Source organism: Neomonachus schauinslandi, chromosome 1 (genome assembly GCF_002201575.2).
Source record: "Neomonachus schauinslandi chromosome 1, ASM220157v2, whole genome shotgun sequence".
In the NCBI taxonomy this organism is placed as follows: Eukaryota; Metazoa; Chordata; class Mammalia; order Carnivora; family Phocidae; genus Neomonachus; species Neomonachus schauinslandi.
The window spans coordinates 71,058,021-71,073,949 of NC_058403.1; the positions used below are offsets into that span (position 1 = coordinate 71,058,021).

The window sequence follows — 15,929 nt, forward strand, 5'->3', positions numbered from 1 at the left end:
TCTGCGAGGTGAGCTGAATCATCTACACGAGGACCTGAGTAGGGAGAGGAGGACTATGCTTGCTAGTAGGAGCTTACAGGGCAAGCAGAGAGCATTTAAATCTTAAGAATAGTATCTAACTCTATGTGTGGGGTTGCTTAGGAAAATTCTTGTCAGCTAGCTGTGCTGGGTTAACTTAGACCACTTGCTGTACTATGTGGTATTACGATATTTCTTCCATGAGGAATAATACCTGGTTAGGTAATGGGTGTGCTTTGATGATGATTTGGTTCATGGATGTCTAAATGGGCACAGTCTTGATACACTCTATTTTACCTTTAGGTTTGTATGTGTCATTATTATTTGTTAGCCTACTCCTATTGATATGACAGTACTAATTCTTTGACTATCCTACCACATGTATACTGGTCCTCTTTGCAGAGCATGCCCCTGACGCAATGCCATGAAATCATCCTTGGAAGTAAATGTTACTGTTTACAGTGTAACTAGATGTTTCTGTCAGAAATGCAGAAGTAACATTTTTGTGACCTATTTTCGTGGCTCTTAAATGACTTGGTTTTTCTTTCGGTTTCTTTCTCATAGACAAGTTTGACCAAGTTTTCTGACAGTCTTCAAGAAATGATAAATTTTCACACAGTAAGTGTCAGTAAGTAGGTATTAGTATGACCATGTAAATATTTAGTACTTTCCTGGAATGGTGGTATTTTATAAAATTACTTAAGTTGTAATTCAGTAATTTTGATTTGCCAACTTTTTAGTTGGTGGATCTAAAATGTGTGTATGTGAGTGTGTGTGTGTATGAGAGAGAGAGAGAGACATTTTATTTCTCATTCTAATATAGTGAACTTAATATCAATGAAGTATATACCCATAAAAGTTATTTTTTTAAGTTGTGCCTTTGTGAGTTTTTAAGGAATTATTTTAAGAATGAAGAAGTAAAAGCCATTATTCTAAATTTAGTTACTTCTTTTAAGATACACAAATATATCCCCTTTGTCTAATCAGTTGCCAGGATTAAAGACTGCTGTATTCCTTGAGCTATTTATATGTGCATTTAAGATTTGAAGACTTTTATTCTAGTTATTCATGAGGGCAAAAGATGCTGTTTTATTCTGTTTTCCTTTGCTAAGAACATTTATTTTTATGATTATAACCAATGCAATAAAACCTAAAGTCAGAATAAGAAAACAAAAGATTTAAGGGCTTTTATCCTTCAAGAATGAGGGATATATACTACTTTTAGAATGTCAGGAAATTCCTTTATAAATTCTGTAAAAGTTTACTGAAAATGTTGTAGCTTGTAAGTTATATACTTCTTTTAAAAACAATTTTTATTGAGGTATAATTGACATATTAGTTTCATGTGTACAGTGATTCCATGTAACGATTCTGTATTTGCCTATATTGCAAAATGATTACCACAGTAAATTTCACTTAACATGTATCACCACATATAGTTACAAATTTTTTTTCTTGTGATGAGAACTTTCAAGACCCACTCTCCTACCTACTTTCAAATATGCAGTACGGTATTATTATTATTTTTTAGAAGATTTTATTTATTTATTTATTTATTTGAGGGTGGGGGAGGAGCAGAGGGAGAGGCATAGGCAGACTCAGCACTGAGCTCAGAGCCAGACGTGAGATCATGACCTGAGCTGAAATCAAGAGTCGGCTGCTTAACTGACTAAGCCACCCAGGCACCCCTGTAGTACGGTATTATTAACTATAGTCATCATGCTGTACGGTATGTTCCCACAGCATAGTCACTTTATAACTAGAAATTTACACCTTTTGACCCCCATCACCCCCACCCCTGCCTCAGGCAGCCACCAGACCCGTCTGTTCTCCATATCCTTAAGCTTGTTTTTTTGTTGTTGTTGTTTTAAAAATTTTACGTCTGAGTGCAATCATACAGTATTTATCTTTATCTCTCTGGCTTATTTCACTTAGCATAATGCCTGTAAGGTCCATCCATTTTGTTGCAAATGGCAGGAGTTCATTAATTTTTATGGCCGAGTATTATTGCATTGTATGTGTATCTGTATATATATCTATATCTATATCTATATCTATATCTATATCTATATCTATATATCTATATCTTCTTTATCCATTCATCCAGTGATGGACATTTAGGTTGTTTCCATGTCTTGGCTATTGTAAATAATGCTGCTATGAACATGGGAGTGCAGATATCTTTTCAAGTTAGTGTTTTCACTTTCTTCCCATAATACCCAGAAGTGGAATTGCTGGATCATATGGTAGTTCTAATTTTATTTCTTTGAGGAACTTCCATACTGTTTTCATAGTGGCTGTACCAATTTGCATTGCCACCAATAGTGCACAAGGGTTCCCTTTTCTCTGTAATCTCATCAACGTTTGTTATTTCTTGTCTTTTTATTGTTTTTTGTTTTTTTTTTAAAGATTGTATTTATTTATTTGATAGAGAGAGAGAGCACAAGCAGGGGGAGCAACAGAGGGAGAGGGAGAAGCAGACTCCCCGCTGAGCAGGGAGCCCAATATGGGGCTCAATCCCAGGACCCTGGGATCACCACCTGAGCCGAAGGCAGACACTTAATGACTGAGCCACCCAGGCGCCCTGTTTTGTTTTGTTTTGTTTTTCCTTGTCCTTTTGATAATAGTCATTCTAACAGGGATGAGGTGGTGTCTCATTGCATTTTGATTTACATTTCCCTGATGATTAGTGATGTAGAACATCTTTTCGTGTATCAACCATCTGCATGTTTTCTTTGGAAACAATCTATTCAGACCCTCTGCTATTGAGTTGTATGAGGTTTTTTAAATTTTAATATTAACCCCTTATCAGATATATGATTTGCAGATATTTTCTGCCATCCGGTAAGTTGCTTTTTCACTTTGTTGTTGGTTTCCTTTGTAGTGCAGAAACTTTTTAGTTTGATGTAGTCCCACTTGTTTATTTTTGCTTTTGTTACCTTTGTTTTGGTGTCAAATCCAAAAAAATCATTGCCAAGACATGTCAAGGAGCTTACTGCCTGTGTTTTCTTCTAGGAGTTTTGAGTTCTGGTCTTCCATTCAAGTCTTTAATCTATTTTGAGTTAATTTTTGTGTTATATGCTTTTAATATTTTTAAAAGCTTAAAATATGACTGTCATATAATTATTTGGTGTTTCAAAATTTATTAGCAGCTGTTTATAACAAGAATATCAGCACTTATATTCTTTAAATTCTGCTAATTTTTGGTTCTTAGTATATTTGATTTTCTTTTTTGGTCAATAAATTAAGGATAAAGTTATCTGATAATATTTATTTTAATTGTACTTCAAATTTTATCTGTACAAAAATTAGCATGTACAAGTATCTGCTTCAGTTCCTGATTTCAGTTCTTTTGAGTGTATATCCAGGTGTGAAACCACTGGTTCATATGGTACTTCTATACTACTTCCTTCTTGAGGAACCACTAAACTGTTTTTCACAGAACCTGTACCATTTTACATTCCCACCAGCAACATATGAATGTTCCAGTTTTTCACATCCTTGTCAACATTTATTATTTTCCATTTTTTTATCATAGCTATCCTAGGAGGTGTGAAGTAGTGTCACTGTGGTTTGGATTTGCATTTCTCTAATGCTTAATGCAGTTGAGCATGTTTTCATGTGTTTATTGGCACATGATATTGTATATCTTCTGTCATCATTACCATTGTTGCCCATTCAACTCCTTTGACCATTTTTAAATTGGAATTTTAAAAATTGAATTCTTTGTATATTTTGGATATTAAACTCTTATCAGATAAGTGATATATAAATATTTTGTCCCATTCTGTAAGTTGTCTTTTCACTTTCTTGACAATGTTCTTTGATGCACAAAAGTTAATTTTGATGATATTCAATTTATTTTTTCTTCTGTTGCTTCTGCTTTTGGGGTCATATCCAAAAATCCGTCACCAAATCCCAGATCATGAAGATTTATTCCTTCATTTTCTTCTAAGAGCTTTACGGTTTTAGCTCTGATATTTTGACCAATTTGTTTTTTTGATGACCTCTTATTCTCTTTTTGCCTTCTGGCGGATTTAGATGCCAGAATATAGTATGTTTGATTTCTTTTTTTTTTTTTTTTTTTAAGATTTTATTTATTTATTTGAGACAGAGAGAATGAGAGAGAGAGAGCACATGAGAGGGGGGAGGGTCAGAGGCAGAAGCAGGCTCCCTGCCGAGCAGGGAGCCCGATGCGGGACTCAATCCCGGGACTCCAGGATCATGACCTGAGCCGAAGGCAGTCGCTTAACCAACTGAGCCACCCAGGCGCCCTGTTTGATTTCTTTTTAAATCAGGTGATTGCTTGTATTTAAACTTCTTAAAAAAATGTAATATAGTGAGAATTAATTTGGGGGGGATAAAAGCTATTGATTTGAAATTAACATAACAGGTTAAATGTTTTCTCCCTGATATCTTTTGTAATAGTCTTGTTTCTGTTATTTTCTTTAAATCAGTGTAAGTCTTGGGGTGCCTGCGTGGCTCAGTTGGTTAAGCATCTGCCTTCAGCTCAGGTCAGATCTCAGCATCCTGGGATGCTCAGCCCCACGCTGAGTCTGCTTCTCCCTCTCCTGCCCATCCCCCTGATCATGCTCTCTCTCTCTCTCAAATAAATAAATAAAATCTTTAAAAAAAAATCAGTGTAAATCTTATATTATTGCTTTACATAAGAATACCTTGCTCTTTGTTAAAGTTTTATATGTGAAAAGTTATGGTTAAGATAAACACATGGTAAATAAATTGTTTAAATGTGTATTGGAAGCTTTCTTCTCAAGAAATCTTACTTCAAAGTATTTTAATAATCACTTTCATTTTTCAGTTTATTGTTTCATATAAAGGAATAATAGAATTTGCCATGCCTATATGTAAGGGTGTTATGAGGAACGCAGTATGTGAAAGTAGACTCTGGAGAGTGATATTCCTTTCTTCATATCAGTTTTATCAGTTGGCATACATTCAGGAAAACAAACCACTTAGGATATTTCTGATAGAAAGACTTTAATACAGTGAATTGGTTACAAAAATGTTAGAAGGTCTGGAGGAATAAAAAAAAAGTTAAGGTGATGCCACCTAGAGATTAGTAAATGTGGGAAGTAGCTATTGCCCCTGGGGCTGGAGAAACAAAAGGGAAAGTGGTGTTTCCCAGAGCCCCTAAGTACTGCACTTTTGAGAATACGGCCATTGTTACCTGGCCGGGAAGCCAGGAGCTTGCCTTCTTGTGGCTGCCTCAAGAGTCAAGGAGCCTGTAGTCCCCTTGAAACTGCCCAGATTGGTCGCCAGTGCTGCTCAAAGTTGGTGTGGCTCACAGTTGCTTACTGATATCTGTGTCAGAACAGAAGCAGGAAAAAACAGTGGCTTCCTCTATGTCTTGCCTCTTAATCTAACATTGGCTTCCATTGGCAGAATCTAACCTCTTTGTATGCAAGGAGGCCTAGGAAATATGTTTTGCAGATTTCTAGTACCTGGCAATATAGAGGAGGAGCCCATGGAAGGGTGATGTAGTGGTGAAAACCAATAATTAACCAGCACAGCAACCATAAAGGCTATAATTTGAAAATATTTTTGGTGGGCATGAGCATTTCTGAGTCTTTTCCAGAGAAATCTAGTTTTCACCTTATGGATATAACAGGATGAATCTGGAGGTAGGTGGGAGGGTCATGGCAAGGTGGGGGGGATAGCCATTTTCCAATCTTGGCTTTAATAATAATACTTAAAACTTCTTATATGACTTTTCTTTTTTCCATATTCTCCATATCCAATATATTAGCAAAATATACCCCAAATCCATCTCATAGTAGTTTCTCTGTCACCTCCACATCTAAACTACTACCACCTCTTGTTTAGGATTATATCATGGCCTCCCAACTTGTGTTTCTGCTTCTTTTCTTGCCCTTCTACAATGAGTTCTGTATACAGAAGCCAGGAAGAACTTAATTTTGATTTAATTTTTGAGAGAGAGAGCGTGCCAGTGAGTGGGATGGGGTACAGAGGGAGAGGGAAAGTAAGCAGGCTCCACATTCAGCATGGAGCCTGATGTGGGGCTTGATCTCATGACCCTGAGATCATGACCTCAGCCAAAATCAAGAGTCGGATTCTTAGCTTTGCGCAGTGGCAGTATTGTAGCCAATGAGGTTTTTCCGAGGCGCGATTATTGCTAATTGAAAACTTTTCCCAAAGACGAGGTTCATATATACAATGGAATATTACTCAGCCATCACAAAGGATGAATACCCACCATTTGCATTGACATGGATGGATCTGGAGGGGATTATGCTAAGTGAAATAAGTCAAGCAGAGGAAGAATTATCATATGGTTCCACTCACATGTGGAACAGAAGGAATAGCATGGAGGCCATTAGGGGAAGTAAGGGAAAACTGAAGGGGGGGGAAATCAGAGGGGGAGATGAACCATGAGAGACTCTGGACTCCAGGAAACAATCTGAGGGTTTCAGAGGGGAGGAGAGTAGGGGGATGGGATGGCCTGGTGATGGGTATTAAGGAGGACATGTGTTGTAATGAGCATTGGGTGTTATACGCAAATAATCATGGGACAGTACATCAAAAACTAATGATGTATACTGTATGGTGACTAACATAACATAATAAAAATAATAAAAGGCCAGAGATCCACCCCCCCCAGAAAAAAGGGTCGGATGCTTAACTGACTGAGCCACCCAGGCACCTGGTCAGGAAGAACTGTAAAAATATAAATTAGTTAACAGCATTCTACTGTTCTAGCTTCCCATCACACTCAGAGTAAAATCCGTTATAACCATGGTCTACCAAACCCTCTGATAACTCCCTGATCTCATCTCTACTCTCTACTTGGCTGTAGCTACTTGGACTCTGTTTTTCTTTAACATACCAAAGTAGTTCTCATCTTAGGGCTTTTGCACTTGCTATCTATTCTGTGCAGAATATTCTTCCTTCATATCTATGTATGGCTGTTTTCCTTAAAATATTCCTTCTCTTCCTATGGATCTCCTTCACTTTATTTAGGTTACAACCTCTCAGAGAAACCTTCCTTGACCACCCTATGGTCACTTTATGTCATTTTACTCTGCTTTTTATACACATACACACACCCACACACACATGTGAGTGCGCCATGCACACACACACAGATGATGTACAGATATGTGGGTCTGGTTCTTAAATGTATATATGTACTTAATTTATTGTCTGTTCTAAGTTCCATGATTGCAGGCACTTTGTTGTATTAATCTCTGCTACTACCACCTAGAAGATTCTTGGTAGAAAGTAGTTACTCATGGCAGAGTTAAGGAGACCGGCGTTATGAAGTTATTAAAACTCTTAAGTGTTGGGCGCCTGGGTGGCTCAGTTGGTTAAGCGACTGCCTTCGGCTCAGGTCATGATCCTGGAGTCCCAGGATCGAGTCCCGCATCGGGCTCCCTGCTCGGCGGGGAGCCTGCTTCTCCCTCTGACCCTTCCCCCTCTCATGTGCTCTCTGTCTCTCTCATTCTCTCTGTCTCAAATAAATAAATAAAATCTTTAAAAAACAAAACAAAACAAAAAAAACCTCTTAAGTGTTTTTTTTTTTATAGTCATTAAATGAATAAAAATCTTTTAAATCCGTGACAGCACACACTAGGTAGATAATTTAAAGCAATGTTTAAAAATTTTCTTTTATTGTTTCTGGCACTTGAAAAACTTCAGGATCTCTGTTTTGACTGTAAAATTTATGTTGCTTTAAAAATAAGTTGCAAAATGGGGCACCTGGGTAGCTGGTTAAGTGTCTGCCTTCAGCTCAGGTCCTGATCTCAGGGTCCTGGTTGAGATCAAGCTCTGCGTTGGGTTCCCTGCTGAGTGGGGAGTCTGCTTCTCCCTCTCCCTCTGCCCCTCCCCCTGCTTGTGCTCTCTCTCTCTCTCTCAAATAAATAAATAAATAAAATCTTTTTTTTTTTTAAAGATTTTGTTTATTTGACAGCGAGAGAGGGAACACAAGCAGGGGGAGCGGGAGAGGGAGAAGCAGGCCTCCCACCGAGCAGGGAGCCCAGTGTGGAGCTCGATCCCAGGACCCTGGGATCGTGACCCCAGCTGAAGGCAGATGCTTAACTGACCGAGCCACCCAGGCGCCCCAATAAATAAAATCTTAAAAAAAATAATTTGCAGACCAACAGGAGATTACTCTTTGTCGGCCTGTCTGCTCAGAGGTCTTAAGGCTGTAGGTTGTTGAGCTTGTGTGTGTTTGTATATGTACTACATATGTATAAATAGAAAACTCTTTGAAACTACACTCAGATGTCCAGTGCCTTTCTAATTTTATTTGCATATTTTTTATAGCATCTCAGAAACTTTCTTACTAATAGATACAAGTATGAAATTCTAAGACCTTGGTTTATTTTAGTAACTTTTCCTTTTATAGTTGCTATGCTGTCTGCTTTACCTGGCCTTTTCGTTTCTTGTTAACAAGTACTTTCAATTTTTCCTAGGAGGAGTGACTTGTGTGTACTTGATTCAGAGTTCTTATATATGAGGCAAAGATCCTTCCTCCATCATAATACTGCATATTTCACTTTGACTAGAATATACACAGGGATGACACATCTCGTTTACCAAAATATATTCCTAGTACTTGCATAATTCTTATCCTGGGGAGGTCATTTAATTTTTCTGAGCTTTATGCTCCTCCTCTGTAAAATGAATGGGCTTTACTAGATGACTTTTAGTTATAAACATTCTAAGGTTACAAAGCATTATTTATTATAAGATTTAATTATGATCTCAGAGCCATTTGTTAAAATGTGGGAAAAGCCTAGCTGCATAAAATGCTTTATTTTAGTAGCATTCTCTATAATGAATTTTAATTACATAGCATTATAGGGTGAAGGAGGCTTTATAGGATATAACTACTTTATAGGACAAACTGCTTTCTAAAATGTGTAAACACTGGAATCTGCTCAGTCTATAGCAGACTTTGTAACACTTAGGTTTTGGGGTATCAATTTGTGTCAGGATAAAAAGCTGGTTATTCGACAAATGTCATTTATGAATAACTTTATGGGTTTAAATAAATGTTTGAAATAATAGAGCCATTTGGGTTTTTAGCCAAGGAAGATTAAACATAGATTGGGATTAGATTGTCTCTGGTCATTTAAAAAAATTATTTGGATTCTTTTGTGGTTTATTTCTTCTGTAAAAATGGATATTACTGTTCTGTATTCCTTACAGTATGAGAATTTCCTAGGGTTGCTCTTTAACTCATGTCTTTATAAGATGCCAACTCATGGGCGCCTGGGTGGCTCAGTTGGTTAAGCGACTGCCTTCGGCTCAGGTCATGATCCTGGATTCCCGGGATCAAGTCCCACATCGGGCTCCCCACTCAGCGGGAAGCCTGCTTCTCCCTTTCCCGCTCCCCCCTCTTGTGCGCGCTCTCTCTCATTCTCTCTCTCAAATAAATAAATAAAATCTTAAAAAAAAAAAAAAAGATGCCAACTCATGACTCTTCCAGAGCAGCTCATGTGTGCTACATTCTACTACGTATTGGAGTTGGCTTGAATACTGACTTGTTTTTCTGGAACACAGAGATTTCTATAACTTCACTGATGACTCTCTTGGATTCTAACTTGCTGTTTGTGTAAGGAACTTGGAATATTTATTTGATTATTATCTTCGCTGAATTAAGCTTTAAGGTTGAATTGATGCATAAATTCTATAAAATGTGTAACCCTTTTTGCTTTGTTTTTTTGTAAGTTTGAGTTTCCGTATTGTAGCTGTCTACTCATTCACTCAGTAGATGGTTTTATGAAAGTGTCATGTCCTATCGGGTGTTGGTGAAAAACGTTTAGATTTTAAAAATGGAATTATGTTAAAGTAATTAATAAATATTTAATAAATAAAAACTTTTTAGGGGCACCTGGGTGGCTCAGTCATTAGGCACCTGCCTTCGGCTCAGGTCATGATCCCGGGGTTCTGGGATCCAGCCCTGCATCGGCCTCCCTCCTCAGCGGGAAGCCTGCTTCTCCCTCTCCCGCTCCCCCGGCTTGTGTTCCCTCTCTCGCTGTGTCTCTCTGTGTCAAATAAACAAAATCTTTTATTTTTTATTTTTTTCAAAGATTTTATTTATTTATTTATTTTTTAAAAAAAGATTTTATTTATTTATTTATTTATTTATTTATTTATTAAAGATTTTATTTATTTGACACAGAGACAGCGAGAGCAGGAACACAAGCAGGGGGAGTGGGAGAGGGAGAAGCAGGCTTCCCGCTGAGCAGGGAGCCCGATGCGGGACTTGATCCCAGGACCCTGGGATCATGACCTGAGCCGAAGGCAGACGCTTAACGACTGAGCCACCCAGGCGCCCTCAAAGATTTTATTTATTTATTTGACAGAGAGAGAGATGGCGAGAGCAGGAACACAAGCAGGGAGAGTGGGAGAGGGAGAAGCAGGCTTCCCGCGGAGCAGGGAGCCCGACGCGGGGCTCGATCCCAGGACCTTGGGATCATGACCTGAGCCGAAGGCAGACGCTTAACGACTGAGCCACCCAGGCGCCCTCAAAGATTTTATTTATTTATTTGACAGAGAGATGGCGAGAGCAGGAACACAAGCAGGGAGAGTGGGAGAGGGAGAAGCAGGCTTCCCGCAGAGCAGGGAGCCCGACGCGGGGCTCGATCCCAGGACCTTGGGATCATGACCTGAGCCGAAGGCAGACGCTTAACGACTGAGCCACCCAGGCGCCCCTAAACAAAATCTTTTAAAAAAATTTTCTTTTTAATAGAATTATGTTAAAATAAAACACATAGTATTAGGGAACATATTACATATTGAATGTATAACACTTCTAAATATTTAATATATAGATATATATTTTAAAGATTTTATTTATTTATTTGAGAGAGAGCTGATTTTTCAAATTCTTGGTCATTGTCATTGATGAGAATGTTGCCTGCATAAGTAGACATATTGGTGAAAGGCAGGTGAGTGTTTATTGCCCTTTGCTCCTGATTGACAGGAGTTGATTTATTGCCCTTTCTTCCTGATTGATAGGACCTTCTTTATCCCATGTAATTAGAATTTAAGTAATTCTGTCTCTTTAAGTTGTGCTTTAAAGGAGCAATCATTCATTAAGTTGAAGTGCTCTCTTTTTTTTTCTTTCATTGACATGTGTGATGCTTAAATTTTCCTGGATAAACTGAATAGATTTTGAATAAAGTAATGATGAACCTTTTTTGCAGGTATACACAGAAGTTGGTCTACCTACTTTTTTTTCTTCCTTTAACCCTTAATTAACTTTTAATAATTCTCTTTGTGGATGTAGATTATAGCATTGACTCCTTAGTGATTCATTCTCAGCCTCTCCTTTCCAACACTCTGAATCCACACAGTTTGTTAGTGTATGTTAATTGTCAGAAATATTAAGGATTGCTTGAAATAAGTTCATCAGATTGCAGAATGCTGCTTAAGCCATATTTTAATGTCAATAACTAGCATTAACCACACCTGTAAGTTGAGATTTATTCCTCCTAAACTTTTGAATTCTACTTTCAACTTACAAACTTAGGCACAGTTCTTCCTTTTGACAGCCAGTACATTTTGTTTGAAACAGCAGAGAGTGATAGTCTCATATCCTTTCTTTACCTAAAAGCTAAAAATGGATGAACCAAAGGTTTTGAATACTTTGTTTAGATTCATACATTTTTTGATAACATTTAATTTGGAATTTAGGTCTACATTCAAACTTTTACTTTATGAGAGATCCTTTGTGAAATAATGTGTTACTAGATCTTCAGAATTTTCCAAATGAATTTTTAGCACAAATTTACATCTTGCTGTCATTATGACAGCACTATCAGTATGCAACATTAGAATGTCTCCATAATATAATCTTTTTTGTTTTAAATTTTTCTTCAAGCATTTTGAGTATTTCATCCCTAGGGGTTTGTTTTGGTACTTTGCAAAAACAATCAGTGGCTTTGCAAGGTAATCTTCTATTTAGATGTTTCAACCATTGCTGTTAACTTGAGCACAGTTCTTAACATGTAGAATCATCACTCAGCAATAAACACTTTTGATAAAGTTTTCTTCTGGGTTAGTGATTGTTATTGTGTTTATCTGGCATGCTGTCAAATGCATCTGTTCTGTTACTTATATGTGGTACCTTTTTTATTTCCTTTGCCTGTTTGGAAATTATGAAGTTTTGAAATTGTCCTTGCAAGCTAACATATTGTGCAATTTTGCAATTGTATGAGGCTTTCTGGCTCTAGCTCCTAATTGGGTAGTCTTGTAACTAGCTTCTTTTTTTTTCTTTGTAACTAGTTTCTTTTTTTTTTTTTTAAAGATTTTATTTATTTATTTGACAGAGAGAGACACAGCGAGAGAGGGAATACAAGCAGGGGGAGTGGGAGAGGGAGAAGCAGACTTCCCGTGGAGCAGGGAGCCCGATGCGGGGCTCGATCCCAGGACCCTGGGATCATGACCTGAGCCAAAGGCAGACGCTTAACGACTGAGCCACCCAGGGGCCCCTGTAACTAGTTTCTTAATCTGAAATTGTTGTGACTAATCTCATAAAAGAACTTTGTTTCTTTTTTTGGGTTTGCAGAAGTTTAGAGTACAAATCTTTCTGTATGAAATGGATGTTTTGTGTTGAAGTCCTGTATGGTTTGCTTCTACCATCGATTCGTTTAATAACTTTGATAAAAAAGATAGGTCAAAGAAGAGAATTTGGACCATTGTGTTTGTATTCTGAATGTCATCACTGTTCAGCACTATTTATTGAAAAATTTGTCCATTATGGCGGGAAAACAACAATCAGTAAAAAATCTAACTATGAAAATGAAACAGTATATGTCTTTAAGTTTCAGAAATTGATATGTGTGCATATATTTTTCTGCATTCTTAAAATGTTAAAATAAATTGTTGAAAGATAATATAATGAACATTTAATAAAATAGGAGATACTAATTTAGTTAATGCAATAAATGTTACTCTCATGTATGATCAGAAAATCAAATTTTCAAAGTGTTTTAAAATCTGCAAATGCCTACAATCCCATTTAAATGATTATGTGCATTTGTTTATTTCAAGTTTTTATTTAAATTCCAGTTAGTTAACATATAGTGTTATATTAGTTTCAGGAGTGGAATTTAGTGATTCATCACTTACATGTAGCACTCAGTGCTCATCACAACAGATTATGTGTATTCATCTTCAGAAATGTTTTTTAATAATTAAAAATAAAACAATGAAATTTCATCAAGAGTCAGAGTTTGGCTAATTAACCTCAAAAGCCAATAATAAATATCAAGAAGTAATAGTCAAAAAAATAATTGATTGTATTCTTTTTTTTTTTTGATGTAGTTTTCCATGATTCATTGTTTGCATATAACACCCAGTGCTCCATTCAATACGTGCCCTCCTTAATACACATCACCAGGCTAACCCATCCCCCCAACCCCCTCGCCTCTAAAACCCTCAGTTTGTTTCTCAGAGTCCATAGTCGCTCATGGTTCATCTTCCCCTCCGATTTGCCCCCCTTCATTTTTCCCTTCCTACTATCTTTTTTTTTTTTTTTTTAACATATAATGTATTATTTGTTTCAGAGGTACAGGTCTGTGATTCATCAGTCTTACACAATTCATAGCACTCACCATAGCACATACCCGCCCCAATCTCTATCACCCAGCCACCCCATCCCTCCCACCCCCACCACTCCTGCAACCCTCAGTTTGTTTCCTGAGATTAAGAATTCCTCATATCAGTGAGATCATATGATTCTTGTCTTTCTCTGATTGACTTATTTCACTTAGCATAATACCCTCTAGTTCCATCCATGTCATTGCAAATGGCAAGGTTTCGTGTTTTTTGATGGCTGCATAATATTCCATTGTGTGGGGCGCCTGGGTGGCTCAGTTGGTTAAGCGACTGCCTTCGGCTCAGGTCATGATCCTGGAGTCCCAGGATCGAGTCCCGCATCGGGCTCCCTGCTCGGCAGGGAGTCTGCTTCTCCCTCTGACCCTCCTCCCTCTCATGCTCTCTGTCTCTCATTCTCTCTCTCTCAAATAAATAAATAAAATCTTTAAAAAAAAAAATTCCATTGTGTGTGATTCTCTCTCTCCCTCTCCCTCTCTTAAAAAAAAGAACACCCCGCAAAAACCCTTATAAACACTAATATCTTATGTAAGACTGTTGACATTTATGTCTGGCTGTTTAACAACCACCCCAAAATTTAGTGACTTAAAACAATAGGGCTTGGAGGGGGGTACACACACACACACACACACACACACACACACACACACACTGCATCTTCTTTATCCATTCATCTGCTGATGGACATCTTGGCTCTTTCCATAGTTTGGCTATTGTGGACAGCGCTGCTATAAACATTGGGGTGCACATACCCCTTCGGATTACTACATTTGTATCTTTGGGGTAAATACCCCGTAGTGCGATTGCTGGGTCGTAGGGTAGCTCTATTTTCAACTTTTTGAGAACCTCCATACTGTTTTCCAGAGTGGCTACATCAGCTTGCATTCCCACCAACAGCGTAGGAGGGTTCCCCTTTCTCCGCATCCTCGCCAACATCTGTCATTTCCTGACTTGTTAATTTTAGGCATTCTGACTGGTGTGAGGTGGTATCTCATTGAGGTTTTGATTTGGATTTCCCTGATGCCAAGTGATGTTGAGCACTTTTTCATGTGTCTGTTGGCCATTTGGATGTCTTCTTTGGAGAAATGTCTGTTCATGTCTTCTGCCCATTTCATGATTGGATTATTTGTTCTTTGGGTGTTGAGTTCGATAAGTTCTTTATAGATTTTGGATACTAGCCCTTTATCTGATATGTCATTCGCAAATATCTTCTCCCATTCTGTCGGTTGTCTTTTTTTTTTTTTTAAAGATTTTATTTATTTATTTGAGAGAGAGAGAGAATGAGAGAGAGCAAGCACATGAGAGGGGGGAGGGTCAGAGGGAGAAGCAGACTCCCTGCCGTGCAGGGAGCCCGATGCGGGACTCGATCCAGGGAGGCGAAGGCAGTCGCTTAACCAACTGAGCCACCCAGGCGCCCCATGTCTTTTGGTTTTGTTGACTGTTTCCTTTGCTGTGCAAAAGCTTTTTATTTTGATGAAGTCCCAATAGTTCATTTTTGCCCTTGCTTCCCTTGCCTTTGGCGATGTTTCTAGGAAGAAGTTCCTGTGGCTGAGGTCGAAGAGGTTGCTGCCTGTGTTCTCCTCCACCCCAAATTGATTGTATTCTAATAGAAGTACCTCATAACAAATGATGCTGCTAAGGAAACAATCATACATACCTTATAAGTAGGAGAAATGTGAAAAATAAAAGCACATTAATAGCAAAAATTTGTGAAAATAAGAGCCAAAGAAAGATGAAATATTTAACAGTGGGTAAAAAGCCAAGAAGTGATGACAAAGAAATTATGACTAAAATAGTTTTGGATGATTCAAATGGTAACACTAGGGGGAAAGTTACATAATTTTGTTAAAGTAATAATTATTGCATTTAAATACTTTACAGAGCAAGTCAGACAAATAATATTAAAATAAAATTTTAGCAAAAATATAATTTTAGCAGTTGGTAATTTCTGAATGGTTGTACCAAATAGTTTACAACTTCTTTTATTTTTTTATTTTTAATTTTATTTTATTATTATTTTTTTTAGTTTACAACTTCTTAAATCACTATAAAAACATAAACACTGGGGTACCTGGGTGGCTCAGTTGGTTAAGCGTCTGACTCTTGATTTCAGTTTAGGTCATGATCTCACAGTTGTGAGATTGAGCCCGGTGTTGGGCTCTGTGCTGAGCACAGAGCCTGCTTAAGATTCTCTCTCTCCCTCTCCCTCTCTTAAAAAAAACAACACCCTGCAAAAACCCTTATAAACACTAATATCTTATGTAAGACTGTTGACATTTATGTCTGGCTGTTTAACAACCACC

General features: G+C 37.6%; 1 protein-coding gene and 1 pseudogene across 2 annotated transcripts in view; both read left to right on the forward strand.

The window, feature by feature from the left end:
• The window catches only part of ACAP2 (ArfGAP with coiled-coil, ankyrin repeat and PH domains 2), a 129,257-nt gene that overhangs the window by 42,359 nt on the left and 70,969 nt on the right, over positions 1 to 15,929 (forward strand). For both annotated transcript variants that reach the window (XM_021692323.2, XM_044919883.1), the window contains exon 4: positions 583 to 636. In XM_021692323.2, coding sequence (XP_021547998.1) covers positions 583 to 636 — 54 coding nt within the window. The remainder of the gene's footprint in view (positions 1 to 582; positions 637 to 15,929) is intronic.
• Positions 6,116 to 6,241, forward strand: LOC123326877 (annotated as a pseudogene).